Here is a 25,933-nt window from a genome sequence, read left to right as displayed (position 1 = left end):
CACAGTCGGGGAAGCGCGAAACTCTTCGTCTCCGGGTCATGAGTTTGAGCCCCACGGTGGGTGTAGAGATTACTTACTTTAAAAAAAAAAAAAAAAAAAAAAAAGACCTGGGACAACAAATAGGCCAATTTGTGGGACTCTGTTTTACTTTGGTTGCCTCACACCTTCTTTCCATGGGAGAAAATATCATTACAGCACAGAACATAATTCAGTGATTCTGCTGAGTTCAAATGCTGAGACAAGTTAAAGACAGAAAAGAAAAGGAGTCATCTACGAATTCCACTATGATCATAAAGAAAAACAGGTGTGAGATTAAGTCTGCTACTTGGATGCAGTGTTCTCATTCCATCTGGCAAATAACACATTTCCTACTGATTTCTTCCATTCATTTAATGGAGAGCAGAAACTTACTTAATTTAGCTGGTAACCTCTCAGGCTATGATAAAGAGAAATGTCAAATGAACACATCGGTGTAGATCTAGGACAATCCAGATCCTGCCCTTTTTGTATAAGTATTTTCTTGATCTTTGGTCCAAAACAGACTGGTTACTCCTGGTTACCAACTGCTTCCATGGGCAGAAGAAATAGATTTATATCTTCTGTGGCTATAGGTGATAAAAAGACAACGTATTTTATACTGGACAAAACATGTTTAGTAACAAATTACAAGACAACTCAAGGGGAAATGCGTTTCTTAGCCATTTCCTGTGTTTGGGCCAGGCGGCTGTCTCGTTTCCCGTTCCCCCTACCTCTGGGAGGTCAGTCACCTCTTCGTGCAGCCCAGGAGCCAGTGTGCTTGGAGGGCCTGGGTGCACAGTGCCGGGCAGTGGTGGAGGTGGACGTTGTTCCCCTCTGTGTGACTCCAAACCCGGGCTTTCCCCACTGGGCCACCTCCTTCCTAATGTAAGACCTGTCTTCTTGCCGTGAGTACGGTCACATCGCACATAATACAGCTGCAAGAACACTTGGTCTGGCTGTTTGCAAAAGGGCCTTTCCGGATTAAAACACCCCTCAGGGCAACATCTGAGAGGTCACCTACATACTTTGCCCGAGGGAGCCGCTGTGGTCCGCACTCCCTCCATTTCCCTTCCTTTGTTAACCCGGGAAGAAAGTTGAGGGAACCGGAAGTTGAGATAAGTTATCACATTTATCAGTGTGTGTCCACACCTGAGAACAAAGGAAAGGAAAAAAACTACAAATTACCATTCGGGGAGAGGACTCTTGTACAGGAGAACACATCCAGATGCAGGACAGTCTTACAGAGCATGAAACCATTTTTCTAGGGTATAGTCCACTGGCGGGTATTCAGGAAGAATGTATTCAGTGAGCACATCCACCGTCTTTTTTTTTTTTTTTTTAAGTTTATTTATTTTGAGAGAGAGAGAACACATGCACAAGTGGGGGGGGGGTGGCAGAGAGAATCCCAAGCAAGCTCTGCACAGAGCCCGACGTGGGGCTGGAACCCATGAACCATGAGATCGTGACCTGAGCCAAAGTCAGATACTTAACCGACTGAGCCACCCAGGTGCCCCCAATTTGTATCTTTAATACCAGATTACTGCCGCCCATAGGCCTGCTGGCAACAAGCATCAGCATTACTTCTTCAACAAGGGCAACAGCCAGTTTTCAGTTAACATCTTCAAGTTTTACTAAAAGTTGTAAATTCTAGATTACCTAACAGGTACAAAGTTTTCCTTGGGTTGATTCATGCCAGCAATGTTTATCTGAAGTAGCAGCTCTCCCAGGGTGCCTGGGTGGCTCAGTTGGTTAAGTGTCCCCCGTTGGCCTGGGTCATGATCTCACCGTTCCCGAGTTCAAGCCCCGCATTGGGCTCTGTGCTGACACCAGAGCCTGGAGCCTGCTTTGGATGCTGTGTCTCCCTCTGTCTCTGCCCCTCTCCTGCTCGTGCTCTGTCTCTCTCTCTTGGTGCACCCTTCCTTCCCTGTCTCAACAACTCCTAGTTGCAGAGCGAGATCATGGAGGTTTTCCCAGTGGAGGGCTGTGGGTTAGAACAGCAGCTTCCAAAAGGGTTATCTGCTGGGATGCCTGGGGGGCTCTAGATTTCCGCTCAGGTCATGATCTCAACGGCTTGTGAGTTCGAGCCCCACGTCCGGCTTTAGGCTGACAGTGTGGAGCCTGCTTGGGATTCTCTCTCTCTCAAAGTAAATAAATAAACTTAAAAAAAAAAAAAAAAAGCAAAATGGTACCTGCTAGGTGATGGCCAACACCAATGATCTTAGTTTTGTCCATAATACATTTGGAATCACGTCTTTCTTTTAGTATTAAAATGCTTAACTGAGGTCGAACTATTCAGTTTCGCAGTTCAGATTTTGGTGTAATGTATGTATTCCTAGAAGTTAGGTAGGTTTGTTTGTTTGGTTTTTTTTTTGAGGTATAATGAACATGTATTATGTGCGTGTGTATAGTAGGATTCAATATTTGTATAGACTGTGGAATGATCGCCACAAGCGTAGTTCACGTCATCACTATAGTCACAAGATTTTTTTCTGGTTCTCTTAGCAACTCTCCAATATGCAATACAGTATTATTAACTATAGTCACCATACTATCCCGGGACTTCTATTATAACTGGAAGTTTGTGCCTTTTGACCCTCTTCACTCATGTCTTGCCACCTTCCCCCTCAGGCAGCCACCAGTCTGTATCAATGAGCTCTTTTTGTTTTGTTTTAGATTCCACATATAAGTGAGACCAGGCAGTATTTGGTCTGGGTCTGGCTTCAGTTAGCATAATGCCCCCAAGTTCCAGCCAAGTTGTTGCAAATGCCAGGATTTCATTTTTTCTTATGGCTTAATAGTATTCCATTGTGTATATTATACTGTATTTTCTTTACACATTTATCCATAGATGGATACATCGGTTGCTTTCATATCTTGGTCACTGTAAATAGTGCCGTGTCGAGTATGGGGGCGCATGTGTTTTTTTGAATTAGCGTTTTTGTTGTCTTTGGATAAACACCCAGAAATGGAATTGCTGGATATGGTAGTTCTTTTGATTTCTTGAGGAAATTCCACACTGTTTTCCACGGTGGCCGCACCAATTCACGTTCCCACCGCCAGTGCCTAAGGGCTCATGTCCTTTCCAACATTTACTTCTTATCTTTTTGAGAACACGCATTCTAACAGGTGTGAGGTGATCTTTCATTGCGGTTTGATTTGTGTCCCCCTGATGATTAGGGATGTGGAGCACCTTTTCATGGACTTGTTGGCCATCTGCACGTCCTCTCTAGAAAATGCCTGTTCAGATCTTCTGCCCATTTTTTAATCAGAGTGTTTGGTTTTTGTTTTTGTTTTTTTCCTACAGAGTTCTCTGTATCGTTTGGATATTAACCCTTTATCAGAAATGAGAAGCTAGGTTTCACAGGGCAGCTCTTGACATTCCCCAGGTTTCTGTGTATGAAAGATAATACCCTGTGGCAGGAGTAGTAAACGTAATTTGTAGAACAACTACTATGTCGTGTGGAACATTTAAGTTTCTCTTTTCTGTCAGAACCACGCATTAGCCCCTCAGGATTTTTCTCTTTCAGAAGGAAAGCCACATAGACATCTTGTTATTGCTCACAGGCCCTTGATTAGAGGTTTCCATGTTGTTGCTGCCTTAGACCAAACTCTGGGGGAAAAAATTACTGTACGTAGGACAGCTGTAGTCGTGAAACAGTTCAAAGGCCCCTTCGAACAGCTCGACAGATCCTTGCCAGCAACCTTAGCAACCAAACCAACTAAAACTAGGAGTTTCAAACACCCCCTCTTAAGGACCAGGATGCCAGCTGTGACCTCAGAGGAAGGCTGGGCTTCCAGAGAGGCTGACCCGTCCTCCTCCTCTTGGCACACAGTTCGGCTCTGAGCTTGCAGGGAATGGAGCTGAATCACTCCCAGATGAAACAGAGAAAGAGCCGGAGGCGCGTCCCTCTGCCCGCAGATGCCCCAGGGTGGCTTCCGTCGGGCTGCACCTCTCGAAGACTCCCGACTCGCCTTGCCCAAAGTGCTGCTTGCAGAAGGGTTTGGCAGAGTGGGCCAGGAACGAGCACCACGCTGGGGCAGCCGTGATATCTGGGAGAAACAGGTTATTCTGGAAGGAACATAGAGAACTAGGAGGGAATCAAGTTGGTGGAAGGAATATCTGACTCGGAGGACCCAAACAGTCCATTTCCTCATCACCGTTTACTCATCTTTTCTGTCATAAAAACATAAAGGAACCACCGGAGAGAGGGCCGGAGTGGGCTTTGGTGGGTCCTGTTCCCAGCCTCGGATCCCGGCTCGTACTGGGTGAACAGACTGTTGCTAGTTTCCTTCTCAGTCACCGTGTTGGCATAAGGCCCCCCGCCCTTCCCCCACCCCCAAAAGTAACACTTCACTACCCCCTCCTGCACCGTTTGTGTTTGGATTTTCTAGTGAACTCCCGGGAAGAGCATGAATGGCAGCTTTAGGGCATTTGGTTCCTGAACCTTAAGAAAACTCAGATGGTTTTCAAAGGAGTCTGAAAACTTTGTAACAAGTACGTCTCCTGAACAGAATAGAGTTCTCCCCAGTTGGTTTCGCGTCTGGGACTAACTGAGGAGGAGCTGGAGAGGCTCCAGAGGACAGCAATGAAGATGATTAAAGGGCCGATGATGAAAGGTGGAAGGAGTCGGATCGCTTCGCGGGAGGAGAGAAACGGGGCCGGTGACTTAATGGCAGTCTTCAAGCGCGGTCCGTGCAGGGTGAATGCAAGTGTGGGGCCAGCTGTTCCCCAGCTGTGCTGGGGGTTGGGAACGGAGACTGGCTACAACTTCAGCAAGAGATTTCAGTCAGGCCGGTGGGATCAATGGTTCTCAAACTGGTTCAAGGGATGCAGAGCCACAAAATACTGATTTTTTTTAACTGAAAATGTATGTAGCTTTTGCTAAATCAGATACCAACTTACAGACCAGCCTGAGAAAAGCTTAAGGGAAGATTATGGAATACAAACTGAAACCTGGGAAAATGTTGGCTTTCCAGACAAGAGTGGGGGCACAGGGACACCTCGATTTGGGGTGCCCAGTTTGAGGACTGCGGAGCTCTGATGATGGAAAATGACCCCAGGCCTGCTGACGGCTGGGGCCCAGGTGGCTGTCTGAGGCGCTGAGGAAGAGAGTCCCTCCCATCCAAAGCCTGGGGACAGTCTTCTTCGCACTGGCCCCGATTTATGTCTACACCTGGGAGAGGAGGAAGTGGGGTCCAAGCCGTCCAAATACCTTTGAGGACTGCACGACTTGGAGGCAGGGGAAGGCGCCCCTCTGATGTGGCGAGGCCAGGTTGGGCCTGGCCCATGGATTTAGTTCGCCATTACCAGCTGTGATTGTTAGGAACTTTTTTTTTTTTTTTTTTTAAAAAAAGGACACGTTGTTTTAAAATGTTTTATTACAAAGCTTCTTTTAAAAAATGCTCAGCACGTTAACTCAAACTGGAATGACAAACGTTAGATGGCAGTTTGGGGCAAAGGCTGTGCCTTGTTATTCAAAAAAAAAAAAAAATGGGTACATCAATGCTCATTTTAACAACTGGCATAAAATCCCACTAATTGGCTAATAAAAACAGATACAAATACAGAACATTGAAAGTAATAACAATTCAAGTGCTGGGCTTTTTACAACAAGGGGGTGAAAAGGAAAGAAAGGAAAATTCACTGCAAACCGGCCTGCTGACGGTATGTGTCAAGGTTTACCATTTAAACAAAGGAGATCAGAAGAAAAAGAAAATGAAATAGGACTGCCAACTGCTACCCACGGCGTGGATTCAGCTGTTACATTTATTTAGCTCTATCAAACACCTTACGAAGACGGGAGGCCACTATTTGTTACAATTCACAGAGAAGCCACTTGCCGGAAAAGATGCCGCTCAGAAAAGGGCGGCTTCTTTTCATTTCGTTTTTATTTCCAACTTTTCCAGATCTTTGAGTTTTACTTAAAAGCTCATAGCTAGCAAAATATACAACAAGAAAGTTTAAACTAAAAAGTGTAAATTAAAAAAAATTCAAGTTTAAAAAAAAAAAAGCAAACACAAGACTGATCCTTTTGCACTGTTAAATAAAAGCTTCAGGAGAAAGGCAGAAAAAAAAAAAAAAAAAAAAAAAGAAGAAGACCTAAACAAAGAGGGACGTCTTCCACAAAGTTCCGCGCTGGGGTGTGAGGACGTGCCGGCCGCAGGCTCGGGTTGCTCCTGGCAGGCAAACGTAGCCAAGTTACTGTCCTTGCCAAAAGGTTACAGGTGTGGACGCAAGACGCTCTGGGAAGTGCTGAGAAGTGCACGCGGAGAGGAGGGAGGGCAGCTGCTCAGCCTGCTAGCATTCTCAGGTGCTCTGTCTGCTTGGCTGGGAAACCTTTTATGCTTGATTTCGGAACTTGGCTCTTGGAGTAGATGAAGGGGGGTTTGGCAGTGATTGTCTTTATGGATCAGCGTCTCTAGCGGTGACCTCAGGGTGAAGGTGGTGTCAATTCTCCATTGGGGTCGACTGGGCAAGCCCTGGAGACAGTCTGGGTTTTCAACAAGCTTCCATCTCCAGAAGAGGTCCCGGGGTCGCTGCCTTGGCTTTGCACGTTGGGAATGAGCTTCGTTTTCCACCTCAAGAAGGAACAAACGAAATGTTGTTAATGTGCGTTTGTCACAGGCCTTTAACTTCTACTGCATACGGCATGTGTCTTGAGATCTCTGCATTTAATAGTCCACTCTGGTGATCTGGTGATGGCTAAAACGGCAGCCCTAGGGTAGCCCCAAATCCTCACACTACATTGGAGAGTAAGTCTACTTCGGTGAAGTTTTGCCGTGGTCGCATGTACGCGTATGTGTGCGCACAGGGACGGAGGATGCGTTCACCACCCCGGGTGCTGAGCAAGCGCAGGGTAGGCACCATGAGCTATTAAGGCTGTTAGCACTATAGTGACCTGGCAGTGACTCTTAACATTGACGCACCTACGGCCAGCGCTGTCCCTCACAATGACTGATGGGAACTGTGAAGAAACCATCTATATATGTAGGTCGCTGCTGAAAAAAACAAACGAAACGGGAGGAGATCGGTCACAGAATGCTATTGACCGAGAACTTTTGCGATGCCGACTTCAATTCCTATTCTGTAAAACTGACCTTTCCCTATTTAACAGGGAAACACATGCTACAGCACTGTGGTTTTTAAAATTTAAGCAGGGTACAGATAAAAGCTAGGAAGGACGATACCTTTCCAAGGACAAAGGAGCAAAGCCTAGACCAGTGGGGAAGGAAGGCACCCTGCACTTTCCTATTTACGCTGTACTTGTGCAGCACAGATTTTCAAAGGTTTGGTCCAGGCTGCTGCCCCTGATGAGGAGTGGCCCTGCGGTCCTGGGCTAGGAGCTCCAGCAGCTGGAGACAAGTGCAGGCATCAGGATGGACTGCTCGCTGATGGGCACAGACTGTCCCTCGGCTGCGATCCGTCCCCACCCCCAGCTGTGGGCTCACTCTGAAATCAGAGCTGAAGACTGCCGCCGCCCCCCCCGCCCCCCCCCCCCCCCCCCCCCCCCCCCCCCCCCCCCCCCCCGCCAGGCGGACACGTGGGGCAGCACCCTGCAACTCCTGGCCCGGCAAGCCATCCTTCCCCTCCCCTCCCCTCCCCCACCCCACCTGAGGGCCCTCTCCTCCTCCCTTCTTGAGCTGAGCACAGTCACAAACTTGGCTGTCCAGCATGGCCATTTACCACACAGATACTGTGTGCTTCCCTGGAAAGAGTCCCAGTATCTCCTAATAAAGCCATTTCTTTGCACAGCCTCACATCTTCCCACTGTTGTTTCAGTATTCCAGCATCCTCTTACAAAATGCTCCTGGAAAGCTGCTTTCACAGATGCTCTGTACAACTGCAAACCTAAAGGCGACCCCTCCCCACTCAGGATGCTCTTCTCATGTGTGTGTAACTGGCACTGGAATCAGTTGGCAGAGAATGTGTCCTGCTATCAAATAAGACAGACTGGATGCGATTGCTCCTTTAAAATGCAGGGCCATCAGGGCAGACCAAGCCTTACCTCCAAATGGGAGAAATGGGGGGCTTACAGAGTTGCTTTACAGATATAAAACAGGTCAAATCACAATTCTTTTCAAGAAACCACAGGCATGAGGCTCCGGAGACTGGAGACTTCCCACATCTAAGGCTTCACTGGGGGGCTGTGGCTGGGCCAGGCCAGGCGAGCCCCAGCACGGCCCAACCCACCAGTGAAGTCGGTGCAATCAAAGCCGGCAATTACTGCTCCGGCTTCAAAGGCAGCGCGGCGAGGCCCATCTCACATATGTCAAGGCTTGGGCTCCCTCCACCAGGAGTCACCGAGTGGGCCATTTGTAGAGCGGGTTTGGAGGCAGCATAGGTCCCCTCCCTCCCCGACCGTGCCCACCATCCAGCTGAAACCCACGAAGTTCCCCTGGACCAGACTCTAGTCTTGACAAAAATATCCCACCAACCAAACGGAACCAGGAACTCAAAAGGGTGGAGTCACTTCCGAAGAGCCCAAGTAGTAAAGGGGTGGCTGGAGATTTCATGACTGGATCTATTTCTGGTAAGTAAACAGCACGAACTCGGAGGCATTAGGACTGTCTAGGCCTTGATGCCAAAAGATGCAAGAAAGGACAGGGTGGGGAGGGAGTCCTTCTCCATAGGCTCAAACGAAGACGCTACCAAAAGCTGAGTGCTTTATCCTTGGGGTCTGCAGCCAAGCCCCCCGCCTCAGGCTGTCCCCGGCAGGAGGGGCCCAGGAAACAAGCCCCTTCCTGAGGCTGAGGTGGAGGAGAGGAAGGTCAGCTCTAGCTGTCCAGGCCAGGCCGGGGGCAGCGGAGCCGCTCTGTAGGAACAACCTGGGAATACCCCGTGGGTATCGAGTGATACCATTTCCTTGTTCAGAAATGCTGAGGAGTCCAAAAAGATGGGCCGGAATAGAAAGACCCTTCTCCCCCCTCCCAAGTGTTGCTAGGAAGGAGCAGGACCTTTAAAATGTTTTCAGTCATTACACAAGATTTGAGAGAATATCAGAGATAAGTTTTGCAAAAGGTAAACAGAGGTAGAGTTTAATTGCAAAAAGTGCCCCCAGAGCAGCACCCCACACACCTGATGCCAACTGCCTAGCCCTGCTGGCCAGCCTTGGGGCAAACTGTGACAGAGTGCTGTTATTTCAGGGCGTGAGATCTAGAGGCAATGACTTCTAGAGCAGGAAGCAAGCAGGACAGAGCTAGTCGGGCCTTGTTATTTCAGAGCACACTGAGGCCCACGGTCATTACATGACTGGTGCATCACGACCCCTAGAGAGTACCCATGCCTCTGGGGGCCTGTGGGTCACAGCCTCATGACTTTGTGACTCTGAGGTGGCCTTGTCTGCAAGGAGTTGGTGAGGGAGAAGCAAGAAAAACACGGTCTGCTGAGCACGGATATGCCAGGCACGGGACACACGCTCAGCGTCACATGATCACAACAGCCACCATCCCCCTCCGCCCCGGAATTCTGCCCGTCTACAGAAATTGGGGGTGGTGTGAGGTTAAACAACCTAAGGTCACCCAAACTACAGGTGGCAGGACTCACTGTTGAGCCCTAAACCGATGTGCTCTCTACTGTATCTTGGGGCTAAACTGTCGTTCATTTTCTTCTCCTACCTTCCAATCATCCGTCTGCCCGTCAATAGCACTGTGGAGGTGGGCTGCATCTAGACTACCGCCCACCCCAGGATATTATGCTCTGTGAGAAAGCAGGATGCTGAAGAGAACAAGAGGCATAAGAAGTTAACTGTGAAGTTTAAATCTCCTCAAAGATTGCAAGTGTAACCTACAGAAGCCAGCTCCAGCCCCTTGTAAGCGAACATCACCCAGTATTTGAGAAAGAGGAGAAATGACAGTGTGTGGTTAGGGAGGCTGCCACTGGGTCGTCTTTCTGCAGCTAGATGTGTCCTTAGTCCCTGAGTTCGAGACCGGTCAGTCTGCCAGCCACAAGCTCTGAAGCAAGGAGGTGCCCAGAGCCCGGAGGAAGGGGGTCAGTGCGGTGACGGGTCTCTGGCCCTGTGCTTGGATCCAGGCTATACATTCCGAGGCAGGGTTACTGAATCCATGCGGTTTCCTCCCCTGTGGTTATTCAAAGTGAATTATCAGTGAAAGCGGACTTAGGCAACGTTGAGATGATTCTGAGGCAGGCGTGTAACTATTTAACAAACTGCTCTAGGGAAACTTCTGGTTTCTATCTGCAGCTGTCGGTTTCCCTTCCTGATGGGCCCCTTGTGTCTCCTCTGTGAGCACATACATCACAACGGGAGGCTGGGCCTCCCCGTGCAGGTCTTATTCGCTAGATCCTTGCTACTTCTGGAAACAACACAGAAATATTCTCGAAGAACTGTTGGAATAAGAGAGCCTCAAAACATCATTTTAGCTCTATAAGACGAAATACTTCAGGAAGACAGGAACTATGTAGATCCACCTCAACCTCCCATCTCCAAATTCTTTATCCAATTCACATTTCTCTAGAAGTTCTCCCATACCAAAGATGCCAACTTCACCTCCTAAAAATGAGGCAAAAGGATCAGTGCGTACTTTCTTTTCAAACCAAGAATTTCCACTGTTAAACACGTGTGTGTGTGTGTGTGTGTGTGTGTGTGTGTCTAAGCATATGCTTGCTGCACAGGGAGGCGACAGTGCACTGTGGGGTTCACAGCAGAGCTCCAAGCATAGTCCTGGACTGGGTCCATCACTCTACCAGGGTTATCTTGGGCGAATTACCTGAACATACCAAACCCTGGTTTCCTCATCTGTAAAATGGAAACAGTAAGTCCCCATGCTTCATAAAGTGGGTTGAGGGGATAAAAGGAGACAATGTGTGGTGAGCTTGGCGAGTGCCTGGCATTGGAAGACACGATAAGGGTTATTACTGCAGTGGGTGGAGACTGGGAGTTAAAGACAGATCCACGTTCGAACCCGACCCTGCTGCACCCCAGTCACGTGACCTGGACAAGTCACTGGTGTTTCCTCATCCCTGTCCAGGACTGCCTCAAGACTGGCATGGGGTAATCTAAGCAGAGACGTCTAGCAGAGCACCCAGGACACAATATGTGGACCAGAAACGTCCATTCCATTTCTGATACTCCAGCCTCAGCATACTTGGGGGAGTGAGAATTCGTACCATTTATAGAGCTTCTGGTGGAAAGTACAGACCAGTAGAGAATTCTGCAAAACCTCTCTTATGAAACATAAAATATCTCTTATGAAACACAGTATCTCCAGACACACAATAATTGAGAAAAGTCATCGCAAAAGGGCAGCCAGAGAGATCTGCTGTGATATTCTCAAAGAACGTACCTAAAACTTTAGACAATTTCAGGTTAGATATGAATTCAAATGTAAGCAAGAAGATGAGCACTACTGTCCCACTGAGATGCCCTCACTGTCCTCTCATTCTGCCAGAAAGACACAGTGACTTTGCCGAGGCTCACGGACGGTTTTAGGCAGGCTCCCCTCACTCATCGGGAGCCCGGTTAGCCAGCCGGCAGCCTCAGGTCTAAAGAACGCAGCTGGGGAAAAGGAAGTAAAAGAGCCTCAAGCTATCACAGTGCCATCGAGGAATTCATGCGCAGAAGCCGCCCCCTTCCTTCCAAGACCATCCCGCGCACAGCCCGTTTACTTTTAACTTCTAAATTATTCAGATATACTTCTTTTTCTGGTTCCCGAACCCACACAACAGATCGGAAGAACGTGTTACTTGAGAGGAGGGCAGCGTCTCAGAAAGGGAAGGTACAAAAATGATAAAGGAGTAGATTTCTTAAAATCCCACATTATCTGCGGTCAGTTAGCATTGTGGCAAACAGCACCGAGTCCTTGTTACCATATACTATATGCACCGTAGAACAACAGCATGAGGTACTAAGAAATATTTAATTTGAAGGAGAAAGAGTTGAGCGGCACTCAAGAGTTAAACAAATTACATGTTCTGATACTTAAAGAGGGAAACCTACAGTTCTCTGGGAAACCATTATCCAGAAGGGCTCATTTCCTCAATAGTTCCAGATGGCTCAGTGAGAAAACCATTCTTCTTAAACCAAATTTGTCCAAAATAATTTTCTTATTCTATAAACTATTCTTAAGTGCACTGATCTTAATTTCATGCTCTTTCATGAACAATACTAAATATTACATGTCCCAAGAGGGTTTAAATGAGCCTCTCCCTCTCCTATTATGAGCAACTTTGCTGGCCAAGGGTCCACTTCTCTGTCTCAGTTTCCCAAGGCAACTGAAACACATTCTGGCTCTCCTGACCACTGAAGAGGTACAAAGAATTGACACTGTAGCACAGGAGAGATTTTAAAAACCTTCACCACGGGGATGAGTGTCTCCCCACATCTTCGCTAAAGCACGGCTGCTGATCTAACAGATCCCAGTCACCGGCTCACTGGTGAGCTGCAACGGACACCCGCTGGGTTGCTGCCTAGCCCCCTTCTTGATTATCCCAAACTCCAACACCCCCCACAGTGAGAGCAGTGTGCCCGATGGCGATTTTGTACGGTGTGACCGTTCCCTCTGGCCACAGCGGATTGTGGACCGAGGCAGGAGTCTGACCCATGCTGGGCTGACTGGAGTCCCTTCTCTGGAATTTGAATCCTCATGTCTTTGGGAGACTGACACTGTCACAACGTGTCAGCTCAGGAGCTCTGGATACATGATCAAAGAACTGAGAAAGTCGATCTACAGAAGGGAGAAGAGAGCAGTTTTCAGGGGCACATGTAAGAGCAGGAAAAGGCCATCTTCCAGTCCTCTCTTTGGGTCATTTGCACTGTTGTCTTTGGCTTCCACAAGATGCCACTGCATCCTTCAAATGGACTTCCCCGTTCTCCTTATGCCAACATGGGCTGTCTCTTCTTGCCATCAAAGGCCCCCGCGCTATGAGTCAGCATACAGTGTCCTGAAGAATGGTCAGAATTTGAAAACCTGCACTCCACACAGCATTTAGTGTAGCCACACAGTGTCATTATGCAGCCATCTCTCTCTCCAGGACAATGTGACCACGCCTGCCCTTCCAGCCAGACGTCTGGATTTTCCTTACTGAATGTTCTTACTAAGAGACATTATAGTTAAGTGTCATTGCCTTGTGAATTCTTTACAGGTTTCTACTAATCTGTGACAAGTTCAGCAGGAATTTGAGGACAAACATAAGAGGAAGGAAGACACGAGTAGGCCACCGCCTCAGACAGGAACATGTCCAGGGAAGGTGCCATGTGGGAGTGTCTCCCGGCCATCAAAATCTCCATTTCCTAGGAAAGCAACCTGCTGACCCAGACAAGACCAATGCCACACCAGCGGCTGCCTGGCAAAATGTCAGGCAGGAAGTCCCCCACTAGGCGAGGCTTCCTCTTTTTTTTTTAATTTATTTTTTAAATTTTTTGTTTATTGATTATGAGAGAGAGAACATGAGCACATGCATACAAGCAGGAGAGGGGTAGAGAGAGAAAGAGGGAATCTCAAGCAGGCTTTGCACTGTCAGCACAGAGCCCGACATAGGGCTCGATCCCATGAACTGTGTGAGATCATGACCTGAGATGAAGTCAAGAGTCAGACACTCAACCAACCTAGCTGCCCAGGCGCCTGGTCAAAGGGCTGCAGCAGGGGTGCTTTGGGAGCCCTAGCAGGGTGCCCGCTGCAGGCTGCACGGCCAGGCCCTGCCCCGCGATGGGGGGCCGGTCTCCCTGATCGGACAGCCACCTGCCACCAGGCTTCAGTCTCCCTTCCCAAGAGCCCCGAACCCTCACACATCTCCTGCTTGTTGAGTGACACTTCAAAGTATTTGACCATAGTGTCTAAGCGTGGGACAAAAAGATGAAGAGTGGAAAGCAGGATGTTATTTTTTCCTCTTTCCCATTTTCAAAACGTTAATTTTTACTTGGAGACTCTGAACAAGCCTGAAGGTTTTTGTTTCTGACTTTATTATTTTGTAAGAGCTTGGTTTTGCTTTCTAACTGGCCATGTCAACTGGAAGCAAAGAGCCAGAGGCTTGCTGATACCTAATGACTCCATCTGCTCTCAAGGCACAGAACTCAGAGCGAAGATGAGGCACCAGTGGCAAGCTCGCAGGGTGGGCATCAAAGCCTGTACAAAACACCGTTGTCCGTGAGACCCCTGGGCACAGATGGCTCCCTGACTCCAAGAGGGCACGGCTTCGCAAAGACCCTCAGTCCCACGGCCGGTCCCGGAAGTGTTTCCAGCCCCATGCTGCAGCGCTGTCAGGAGGCTGCGTGAGCACCAGGGCCCCGGGCGCCCAGCCCTTAGTTAATAAACAGCCCATCAGGCTCCCGAGCATCACCCTCAAATGGAAAGCTAGAGATGTAAAGCTAAGCACTGTGCAATTAACTACTGCATTCTATACTGTACTAGAAATTACCTCTCCCACACACCTCTTGGCCCCAGGGAAACAAAGCCTCAAGTAAAAAACACATTTTAATCTCAGGTTAGCAAGTATACAAGGTAGAGATTACACCAATATCCAAAACCTTAAGTTTTTGTGAGTATGTCTGTATGTGGGTATATGTGTGTATCTCTCTGTGTTTAAAAAGGTGTTGTTTTAAAGATAGTTTGTTCTTTTAAACTAGCTCTTTGATGTTATATAGTCAAAAGGAGTATGTTGAGATATCATAAAAATCTTTTCAATCTATGTAATTTTAAGATAATGGGATTTTTTCATTTGTTAAAGTAAATATTAATAAGCCAATTTGTAAAGGTATGTTTTTACATTAGTAAACTTGGAGTGATAATTCTCTCCAGCTTTTCAAAAATTTTAATTCTTCTGTAACTCCCACGAATCTTGATTAAGTAAGGAAGGAAGGGAAGTTCAGTATTTGATGACAATCTCTGACTTCTAACAAACTCTCGAGATGTTACATATTCCAAATAAACTTGGACCCAAACACTGGAAATTCCCAGCAACTTGATCACTGTTCTATCAATTCCCCTCATGGCTACACAGCTCAAGGGTTACTTACTCCGAAAGGCTTCCTTGATCTCACTCCGATGTAGATACTTCTTGTTCTTATTTTAACATAATGTATCCATCTCCTTCATAGCACAGAATGTATTACTTTATAATTCCTATCTATTTTTATGTCTTTATCTTCTGAAACTAAAAGCCCCTCCAGGAGGGGACAGAGTCCATTTGGCAAGTGCCCCACTGCTTAGTGCCGTTTCTGACTTGCAGTGGTCCTCGCTGGGTGTTTGCAGAACGAATGAAGAAATGACTGGCATTTACAAAAGTGGCCTAGAGCTGGACACAGCAGAATGTGTGCAGGCTCATTCCCCGAGGCCCTGGACTTCCAGCATTCCTACAAGTGACAAGTTCATCTTAAAAGCTCGGGATGAATTTGGCTTTTTTGGAAGACCACACAGCTTGGGAATCACCTCTACCCTGAAAGAAAGTCTTTCGTGCAGCCCGTTTCTAATTATCCTAAAAGTCACTGCAAAGTGTTGAGACCAGTCAATGCTCATTCGTTTCAACTGATTTCACCAGAGTGAATACGTGTATAAAGCGTGCAAGTGGAAACACACGGGAAGATGGGGACACAACTGGTATATGGGGAACTGTTAAAAGGCCAGTTATGTTGGGCTGCAGGAGACAGCTGCAATGGTATTTCGCACCAAAAACATGAAAGCAGTAAATGAAACGTCTATCTTTCAAGGAGCAGAAATACAAATTTTCAGAGGGCTTTTTTGTTCCCTGAGGAAAGATTTTCCTTATTAAGTGGGGATATTTTCCCTACAGTTCATTGTCCTATGCTAGTTCAGAGGCAAGAGAGTTCTCTCACCTTTGTGCTCCATGCATGGTCATCTGAGCTCAAAGATCTAATTTAACAGGACTTTTCTTTTAGGAGGCCAAGAGAGGGTTAAGTTCCACTGTGTACCTAAGAGAAATAAACCCTCTCAAAATACATCTTCACATTGGAGTCACGATATCTTCCCCTCCTGGGTGCTGGGTTCCATTAGCTCCACCTCACTGGAGAGGAGATCAGGAGGGATTTAGTTAATACTCAGCAACTTCCCTCCAAACCGAAACCAGTTGCCCGAGATTTCACGCCCCGTTGTTGGCAGGATCAGCTCTAATCAAACAGTTTATCTGTCACTGGCTTGTTTCTAAGGTGAAGCCAGCACTAGTGTGGATGCAGTCTGGCCAACAAGGGGCTCACACCAGTGGAGAACCAGATTCCCTAACCAGAGGCGGTCATGTTGGGTAGAGAAGGGGAGGCTGGAGATGATCTACACAGGAACTGAAAAATAGCCACGCTGTCTACATGTCATTTTCAAGACCGTACAGGTGCTTTAGTAAGTTCTGTGGAATGACTCCCAGAACGGGGACTACAAACCTGTAAACATAAAGGAGACTTGAGTCTCTTCAGCAACACTGGGAGGCAGTGCAGACCACAGAAGAGCAAAGCATACCAGGAAGTAGGGCCACGGACACAGGGTGTCTCAGAGGCCTAAGGACCCAGCACTTTCACTGGAGTGGGGAACCGGAGGTCTACTGGCTTTAAAGGACCTGCCCCAGGCCACACAGTTCAGGAAGGGGCTTCTCTCAGAGCCTGGGTGGCCTCGTTCTCAGTCTAAGTGCTTTCCACAGCACAATGCTCAGTTCCCCGGGTCGTTTCTCAGCCACTGCTCTGGTTTTCAAGGATAGCAGGTCGTTATCGGTATCACCTTCTCAGAAGGGCCTTCGTGAGCATCACACCCAAAGCAGAACCCCGCCCAAGTCAGTCCCGGTTTTATTTTTATTACTGCACTCCTATTTTTCTGTTTACTTTTTAATAACCACCCTCAGCAATGTGAGCACTACAAAAGCAGGGACTTTCTCTGCCTCACTCAACACTACTTTCAGGTCACAGGACACTATCTGGCATTAGTTAGGGGCTCAGTAAGTGCTCAACGTTGACTAAACAAGTCAACTACTACCCTTACAGGAGTTTCTGAATTCCCAAAACAAAGGGGAAGAGTGGACAGCACGGATACTACCATTCCTGATTTCCTGAAATCTTTATGAATGCAAATCAGAGCTCCTCTCTGCTCTACAATTCTTATCAAATGACTGCCAGTGCTGCCTTCAGAAGGAGGACAGTGTGGAGGACAGTGACTTCAAAGGCTGTGGGACTGGCCCAGCAACAAGAGAAACACTGCGGACTCTGATTAAGTGAAGGAAACCACCAACTGCAGCAGCTGCTGAGAAGTGGGGTTGGGGAGGGGGTGGAAGGGGTAGGGGGCACTTTGCTTTTTTTTTCTGGGCTAGAGTAGAAAGGACACTTTAACTTTTAGAAAAAATACGGAAGTGACCGGAAAGCACAATGATAGCTATGGCATTAAAAAAGGATGTGTGAGATAAATTGTAGGACTCAAATATACTCCACCTAATCTAGTCTAAAATACTATATACCATGTTAATCATTAAGGACACAAAACCAAACTATGAGGTATAGAAGCATATTTTTTGCATGATTTTTAACAGAAATGGCATTAAAGATTTTGGTGCAAACAGAAGATGGAGTGAATCAATGAATGTCAGTCCTCAGCACACTGCACTTGTGAGGGTTTTTCCATTTAGAAGCAGAGCATAGAAAGGCTGCTGTCCATACCCTAAGGGTTAGTGATTAAAAGGACAACGTTCTTTAAAAAGAAAAAAAAAAGAATGCAAAAATAAAGTACAAAAGCATGTGTATGTGCTTGCAACCAGAATACCTTTACTACGACACAGGGCCTGCGACTGTCCTCTCTGTGCTCTTAATGACCAAGCCGGGAGGCCAGCTCAGAAGAGGTTCCTCCATGAACAGCCATTAAGTGGAAGTAAACATGGACATCGTCTGTGATACTGGTTTTTGGGTCCCTTGGTTGGTCATCTGTATGAAGGGCAGATCCTCTTTTCAATCAGGGAAAAGGCTGCCACTCAGTATTTAGAAGCATTTTGATATCATTAAACTATAATGATGGCATTGGAAGAACCTGGGGAATCTGAAAAAAGATCATGAAAGTTTCACAGAGGAGAGGGCAACTGAGGTAGGTCTCAGTGAGGGGTAGAGGGAAGTAGGAAGGCATATATGATAAACAACCACAGGCCCTAGGTGCTACTCCCGTTGTACAGTTGAAAAGAAAGACTGAAAAGCTGAAGTAGATTGCCCCGGCAAACAGCTGACTGAAAATTTCTATTTGGCATCAAAATGTCTATAACTTTCTTTGGAAAAGTCCACTGAAATTTCAGCACCAAAGCTAAGTTCTACAAGATGAAGGAGGGGGTCATCTGGTTCTAGCCAAGAACCAAATCTCTGCATGCTAACGCTCTCTCGTGAGAAACACTGCACATGTATCCCTTGCGTGGCAGGGGAAAACAGGCTTTCCAAGCACAGGGACAGCATGTGCAGTGCCCGCAGTGTATGTGGGGAACTGCTAATAATCTCGTTTGAACTGAGCACAGGACTCATAAGGGCTAGGTTGCAGATGAGCAAGAGGGACCGAAGGGAAAACCCAGGACGGGGCAGAGTAAATAGATCCACGCTGAGTGGTTTGCACTTTGTCAAACAAAAAGCACAGACCATTTTTTAAGTTGGGAAGTGACACAATCAATTCGTGTTTTGGCAAAACCCCCCCGGGAGCAACACGGAAGATCAACTGGCAGAAAAGAAGCCTGGAGGTGGGAAGATTTCTGCAAAGGCTATTCTAATAATCCAGACGGCAGGCTTGAGAACCTCAGCAAGGACTGCAGCCATGATGAGTTAAGAGGGAAGATTCAACACAGGCCAAAAATATCTGTAGGACCTGGGTGTGGGCTGCTGGAGAGGGAGCAGAATCAAACGTAGCTCCTCTGGGAAGAGCTGTCACTGGGAAAGAGGTCAATGGGCTATGAATTCAAAGGTCAGCTAAATTTTAAGGTCAGTTTACAAAGCCAGGTTCCCACCAGGGCTGGTGGCTCAATCGATCAAAAGTATGGTCACTACAATAAAAAGACAAAAACAAAAACAAATCGACAACTAAACATTACCTATAAATACTTGACCAGGATCTAGCAATGGTTACCAACAGAGAAAAGAGCCTGATAGCAGAATAGAGTTAATCAAGTCCCCACCCAGATTTTTAAATAACAGGGAAAAAAAGAAATACATAAAGTCCCTCCTTCTCACTAAAAATAGATATATTACTTTTAAGTATCTGTATATCATCTCAACTGAGAAGTCTCTACGGAGCAAAACCTTCCAGGTCCTGTGCCAGAACAGGTCTGGGTGCCTCACGTGCCACCCAGGGCTTTTCAGAGTAAGAGGGCGTTTTGCTTGCTGGTTCTGTGGTTTGTTTCTTAGAGCAGGCAGATTTGCCACTGGTGGTCAGTGCGGAATGGTGAAGAGTTAGGGGAAGGGGAAGAAAGATTAGAGGGGCAGAAGGGGAAGAAAAAAAGAGAGAAATGCATACCATATTGCAAAAACATAGCCGGTATAAAAACCATCAGATTTTTTTAAGCGCTAATTTGATTTTGGTGGGGTTTCCTCTTTAAAGGAGCAGAGTTGAATGCATCAGTATGAGCAAGGAGATTCACAAGCAAGTGCCTCTGTTTATAACTAACGTCAGCAGTAGGACCAGAGAGTCGTTCTTACCATGTTTCAGATGTAGGCAGCTGTCATTCTGGGACCTGTACCTGCAGAAAATTGTGTCTTTAACAAATTTTTACTGAAGAGGTTTTTGTACATTCCAAATACGTAGTAGCTACAACATCAGGTGGGCTCGTTTGCTTTACTTTCTATGGTTCTTATACCAGCCATTTTCATTTGTGCAGTACAAGTAGTGGCCTTACTTTTAATGAAAGAAAAAAGGGGAAATAAATAGGACCTCACTCACTGATGCCTTGAATGAATGTCCGGGAAAGATAAACCCTGCTGTCATCATGTTTTCTACTTTCAGAAAACCCAAACCACAGAAAAGGTAGCATATTATAAAATCAGGATAAAAAACTGTTATTGCAAGGAGTTGTGCAAATGGAAACACAGCAGAAGTGCTACGGAGGGTACAGACAATAAAAGCCAAAACAAGACAAAACACCAACAGGATTCCAGGTGACAGGGTTTGGGGAAGGAATGTGTAGACGTACCTTCACGCACTCACATTGAAAAGAAAGGTCTTTTAAACATCTTTAAAGCATTTCAGGAAGGAAAGCAGAGTTTAAAACATCAGAGGTTACAGCTGCAGAACAAAAGCAGTGTGTCGAAGATGCCGACTACTTTCAAAGGTATTTGTCAGAAGCAGAGAATTGACTAGAAAGTCACATGGTGCCTACCTGATGTCGACTCCTGGAGTTTCTCTCTCTTCCTCTTCTTTTTCTTACCCTGGAAGAAGCCAGGCACATGGTCATGTTACACACTGGACTATGAACACATGGACGAACGGGATACAAACATACAAAAGGCAAGAAGTCAACCAAGAAGGGTGCCTCATTCTCTCCCTTTCTCATCTACACCTAGACACACAGACCGAGAAAACGAGAGAAAACAAATTGTCACCTCTTTGTGACCTTTGTCCCTACAGCTTCTTATTGAGTATCAGTACTGACAGTGGAAGTGGTTTCCCAAAGCCAAGCCAGGCTGAGGAGGTCCTAGGGCCGTGGCACCAGATACCCGTTCAGAGAAAGCCCACTTAAGGAGGCATCCTATCACTAACCACCACGCTGGGAACCCACTTCCGGCAGTGTTCATGATCAGTCTTCCTTACGGTGAATTCTACCATGTAATTAAAAGTACATGATATTAGCTGAGGACCTCTTGTCCCCACGGCACAGGCATGACATGATCAAGGATAGCAGCAGCAAGGTAAAATAGAACCTGAGAAAATGGAAGGTAATTTCAAAGGCAGAATTTCTGGCAATCAAGGACCTTGTTTCCTAAAACAGACACGAAAACGTGCAATCTTAAATACATTTGCAAAATCACCTTCACAGATTTACAATTTTAAGTTCCATTTATACTGGTCTACTCTTGTTTTTCTTCGTGATTTCCCCTAAAACATCATTGTAATAGGTAGGGCAGAGACACAGTATCTGTTTGATTTACGTGAACAGTAAATGGCCAACCTGGATTAGGATAGTACTTTCAAGTAACTTTAACAGAACACATATCTCATCCAATATCTCTATCTTATGGCTGCCGTAATAATCACATGAACATGGAACAAAACATAAAACTCTAAGATTACACTGAACATACTATGTGTCTATATTTTTATGCATCTCAGGATAATTTTTCTTCGTGTCACATGACCTTGACCACTGAGGCTTTAGAGCTTAGTAAGGCTGACTCACACTGTCCTCACAAAGAGCAGAGATTAGCGACCCTGGAAAATGGCATATCGGAAATAATGGAGTTCTTGTTAACATTATTATTAAAGTACTCTGGGAGAAGGGGAGCAGACAGAGGGAGAGTATGCTTCTCCCAGGCTTCCCCAGTCTTCATTTCAAATGGCGTTACTATGGTTTTCAGAAGATGCTATGATGTTGCTTCATGTGTCAGGAACTTCCTCCTCCCTTTCTCCTCCTAGCTCCCGTTTGCCCTTTAACATCATCTCAAGTGCCAGCTCTTCCAGGAAGCTTCTCGGCTCCACCCCACCTCCCTGTCCCATCCGCCCCTCCCCTCCCCCCTCTGGCAGACCTCACCTCCTCCCAATGCCACAACTGGCTGTGTCCCTGAGCCCCCCTCCAGACGGCCCCTGGCTCCAGATCACAACCTGAGTGTGTCAGCCTCCTCTGCAGCCCTGTGTATGTCCAGCATGTGTGACTGTGGCCTGAGGTGGAGGACTGCCAATGCTTTGTGAAATAGCCTCTACTGTAGTCTAGGTATAAACCAGTGTTATGAGAGAACCAACATTTTATGGTAGACAAAAAGACCGGAGTAGTTTGGATGTACTCATGTCAACTTACACAAAAAAACTCATTTGTGTGCGGTAAATATAAAAATATTTTTCATTAAAATATTTAATTATAGTTAATACTGGGATTATGAAGCATTACATTTAAAAGCTCTAATAATACAAATATCTGACTGAGCTCACCTAAGAAAATATGTGCACTGCTGATTTATGAAGACTTCAGTTATAAAATCTATGATGCTGTAGAATAGAGCATTTTAATATTAAATAGTTGAGACATAATATTTAATGTGATCTCAGTAAGGATAAGGATGGCCTTCTGACACTAACTGCTACGATACAAGACATGTATCTTGTTTAGACTCCATTTCTATGTTGTTATTTTAAGAATAATTAGCTAAAGTGCTATCATTTGATTGACTTCTGTTTGCCTTAGTAATTAATAGGCTTATTTTTATTGTTATAAAAAATGATGTAACAAAGCTGGGTTTTCCCTTCATTCCGGGGGATCCCACAATCAAGTTATGTGAAACAATTTCCTTTAAAAATTCTGCAGGAGAAAATCTTTAAAGGTAAATTCACAATATACTGGATTTCTTCAACACTACTTTCTTCTCATCTCTCCATATGGACAAAAGGAGAGAGAGCGAGAGGGACAGAGTATGTATGTGTTCATCTCTTTTTAAAGCTTTATCCTTTACCTAAGGGTCAGAAACAGAAACTTCACTCAAAGACATTCAACAAGCAGTGCTAAATGTATACAAATCCACAGCACAGCTCCTCCGTGGGTCACATCTGTCCAGAAAGATGCTAATTGCTGCCCCGAAAACAGAAGTACGGTTCAGGGGAGAGAACTCTTGCCCTAAAGCAGTCTTCTTAAGGCCCCGGAAAGACCGTGCCAGTCTGCTGCACAGAAGGCAAACTGCACAGATTCTGACAGTCCGGGAGGGCTGGGTATAACCAGCAGCTTAGCCACTACCTGGCCCTGGACCAATGACTTAACCTGTCCGACCCCTCGATTTCCCTCATCTATGAAGTGCAATAACACTGTTTATCCCCCTGAATTATTATGAGGATTAGAAAACGTCACAGAAGACACTTAAGACAGTTCTGGACAATAGGCACACGGCAGTTAGTACAACGACCAGACTGCAGCTCACGAGGGTCCGAAGAGCTGCTGTTTCCAAGTAACAAAGAGCATGGCCCCTCCTTTCTTCATCATGGTCGCAGCCACCGTTCAAGCTCCACATCCCCACCAGCAGTGACTTTTTTCAGAGCACGTTGCAGGAAATAAATGTGTTCCCTAAGTCTTGGTGTCCCATTTTATGGGACGTATGACCTCAGACATGCAGCCAACAGGACCATCGCCCCCAAGGGTCACACGTTAAATTAGATATCAATTAACGGCTTCACCTTCACTCTTTTTAGAAGGGACAATTCCTAGACCGAATATTAAAACTGTCCTAGCTGGCTTTTCTTTTTTTAAAAAAATTTTTTTTTAATGTTTGTTTATTTTTGAGAGAGAGGATAAAGCACAAGCCGGGGAGGGACAGAGACAGAGAGAAAGGGAGACACAGAATCCAAAGCAGGCTCCAGGCTCTGAGCTGTCAGCACAGAGCCCAATATGGGGCTCAAACTCATGAATGATGAGATCATGACCTGAACCAAAGTCAGACGCTTAACCGATTGAGCCACCCAGGCGCCCCCTGGCTGGCTTTTCTAATGCCAGGCTCACATGGAGCACAAAAGTGATCTATAAAATTTTAAATTAGGAGCTTAAATAATCAAAACTGTTCCCTTCCATAAAATATAAAACTGAAATATATAATTTATAATACACTTTCTCAGTAATAGTCTTTGCTATATCAAGACCACGTTAGTAAATTGTTCAAATTCTAAAGTAATAAAATAACAGGCCCTATAAATGGGGTATTTTTGGCCAATTAGTACAACTTAAAAAAATATAATACCTATTTTCCATCTGAATAAAATACATAATAGATATCAAGGTATGTTAAAGTGAAACAAAAAATTTTTTTAATTTTATTTTTGAGACAGCGAGAGAGAAAGAGAGAGAGAGAGTGAGCATGAGCAGGGGAGGGGCAGAGAGAGAGGGAGACACAGAACCTGAAACAGACTCCAGGCTCTGAGCTGTCAGCACAGAGACCAACGCAGGGCTTGAACCCGTGAACCGTGAGATAATGACCTGAGCTGAAGTCAGACACTTAACCGACTGAGCCACCCAGGCACACCTCCTCCTCAAACTTTTTTTAATCCAGTTTTGATTAGCCTGTGGCAAAACAGTCACTTGAATATATTCTTTTTAAGAACTGTAAAATAATATCCTTTTGAAAAGAAATTTGACAATAAGTGTCAAAGAGCCTTTAAAATATGTTAACTCAACAATTGCACTACTGTGAATCTATCCTACAGAAATAGCAGCCCTAAACACAGAAAAAAAAAAAACTGTTATGCATGGATACCTTCATTGTAGGATTATTTCCAATCACCAAAAAAAAAAAAAAAGCAACCTAAATGTCTAAAAAACAGGAAAAAATCGTTAATTGTGACATTCACTCAAAATACTATATAGCCATTAAAATCAATATGTAGAAACACTATGCCATAACAGAAAAATGCTTATTATATATAAGAGCAAGCATGACACAAAAGTGTATGTTATACCCACACATACTTATATCCAAGTAAAAAAAAAAAAAAAACATATACGCAGAAAAAATACCTGGAAGATACCGTAACTAGTCATTACTAATGTTGCCTTTACACGAGGAGATTATGTGCTTTTTAAAAAAATCTTTTTCAACATTTAATGGGAAGGTTTTCTTGGATTAAAGTTTTACCTAAAAAAAATATACTATATAACCAAAGAAAAAAAATCATGATCACTCAAAGCTTGCAAATATATCCAGGAAATCTTTATTATAAAGTTCACTAACTTCCAAAAATAGGAAATAGTACCAGCAATACATGTACAGTAGTCCCCGCCTGCCTGTAATTTTGCTTTGCATGGTTTCAGTGGCCCCGGTCAACCAGGGTCTGGAAGCAGACGGTCTTCCTCCAGACATAGCGTCAGAGGGTCAACAGTAGCCCAACATCACAGCCTAAGTCAGTCACCTCGCTTCATCCCATCACACAGGCATGTTGTCATCTCACATCATCACAAGGAGGGTGAGTGTGGTACAAGAAGATTTTTTGCTAATCGCTCACTGTGCCTAATTTACAAACATTATCATAGGTGTGTATGCACAGAAAAAAAACTATCTACAGGGTTCAGTACTATCCGTGGTTTCGGGCATCCACTGGGAGTCTTGAAACGTATCCCTGTGGGTAAGGGGGGATGGGGGGGCTACTGTACTCTGAAACACATTTCCCTCACAAAAGTTGCCGAAAGAAAGAATGGGTGAGAGGAGAGAGCTGTTGGTAGGATGAAGAAGGAGCTTACATAATTGTCTCTTGCAGACCAGCCTGGATAGAGCTGCATATGTAGCTGTCTTTCCTTCCGTGCTAATTCATAATATTTAGCCTGCTCTTCACGGGAGAGGGCATGCCACTGAAACAAAAAGAAGAAGGGAAAAAAAAATTAAATGAAAGTAAAATAGCAACAATATTATATATTTCATGTTTCAAACATTCAAGAATGAAGATAATAAGCACTTAGACTCTGATTTATTTTTAAATGGCAGAAGAGCAAGAGCGGCAGAAATCCACTTGGGAGTCTGGTGGCGAGAGTGAAACTCAAACTTTGCTCTCTCTAGCCTGTTCTCCAGTATCACATGAAACACATCAAAGGCAATTAAAGAATCTGAAGTAAAATGATCTGTCACTCACCCTTTCTCTTTTCCAATATAAATTGGAGAGAACTTTCACTGGTGACCTCAACACCCAACTCAGCCCTTTCTCATAGTTTGTACCATATTCTGATATTTGAGACTGAGTACCATGTATTTATGCAAAATGTGATAAGTTCCAGATGTCTTTTCCACCCAGATGCATCATCACCTCACACGGACACTTCCCACTCTGTCATATGAAGAGTCTG

At 45.5% G+C, this 25,933-nt stretch overlaps 1 protein-coding gene across 9 annotated transcripts in view; it reads right to left on the bottom strand.

The window, feature by feature from the left end:
* Nucleotides 1-143: 143 nt before the first annotated feature.
* LEF1 (lymphoid enhancer binding factor 1) overlaps nucleotides 144-25,933 on the bottom strand; it is a 126,405-nt gene continuing 100,615 nt past the window's right edge. For 3 of the 9 annotated variants that reach the window (XM_007080811.3, XM_007080809.3, XM_042984064.1), the window contains 4 exons: nucleotides 25,337-25,444; nucleotides 20,294-20,342; nucleotides 19,617-19,657; nucleotides 6,510-6,597 (listed from right to left, as the gene is read on the bottom strand). In XM_007080811.3, the coding sequence (XP_007080873.2) occupies nucleotides 19,623-19,657; nucleotides 20,294-20,342; nucleotides 25,337-25,444 (192 nt within the window). In that variant the 3' untranslated portion in view covers nucleotides 6,510-6,597; nucleotides 19,617-19,622. Of the gene's footprint in view, nucleotides 606-1,043; nucleotides 1,168-5,379; nucleotides 6,598-14,733; nucleotides 15,900-19,616; nucleotides 19,658-20,293; nucleotides 20,343-25,336; nucleotides 25,445-25,933 lie in introns of those variants that run through there. The other 6 variants (XM_007080808.3, XM_007080810.3, XM_042984063.1 and 3 more) reach the window with 4 other exon arrangements.

The sequence above is a fragment of the Panthera tigris genome, chromosome B1 (genome assembly GCF_018350195.1).
Source record: "Panthera tigris isolate Pti1 chromosome B1, P.tigris_Pti1_mat1.1, whole genome shotgun sequence".
Classification (NCBI taxonomy): Eukaryota; Metazoa; Chordata; class Mammalia; order Carnivora; family Felidae; genus Panthera; species Panthera tigris.
This window is presented reverse-complemented; position numbering and strand designations above follow the sequence as displayed.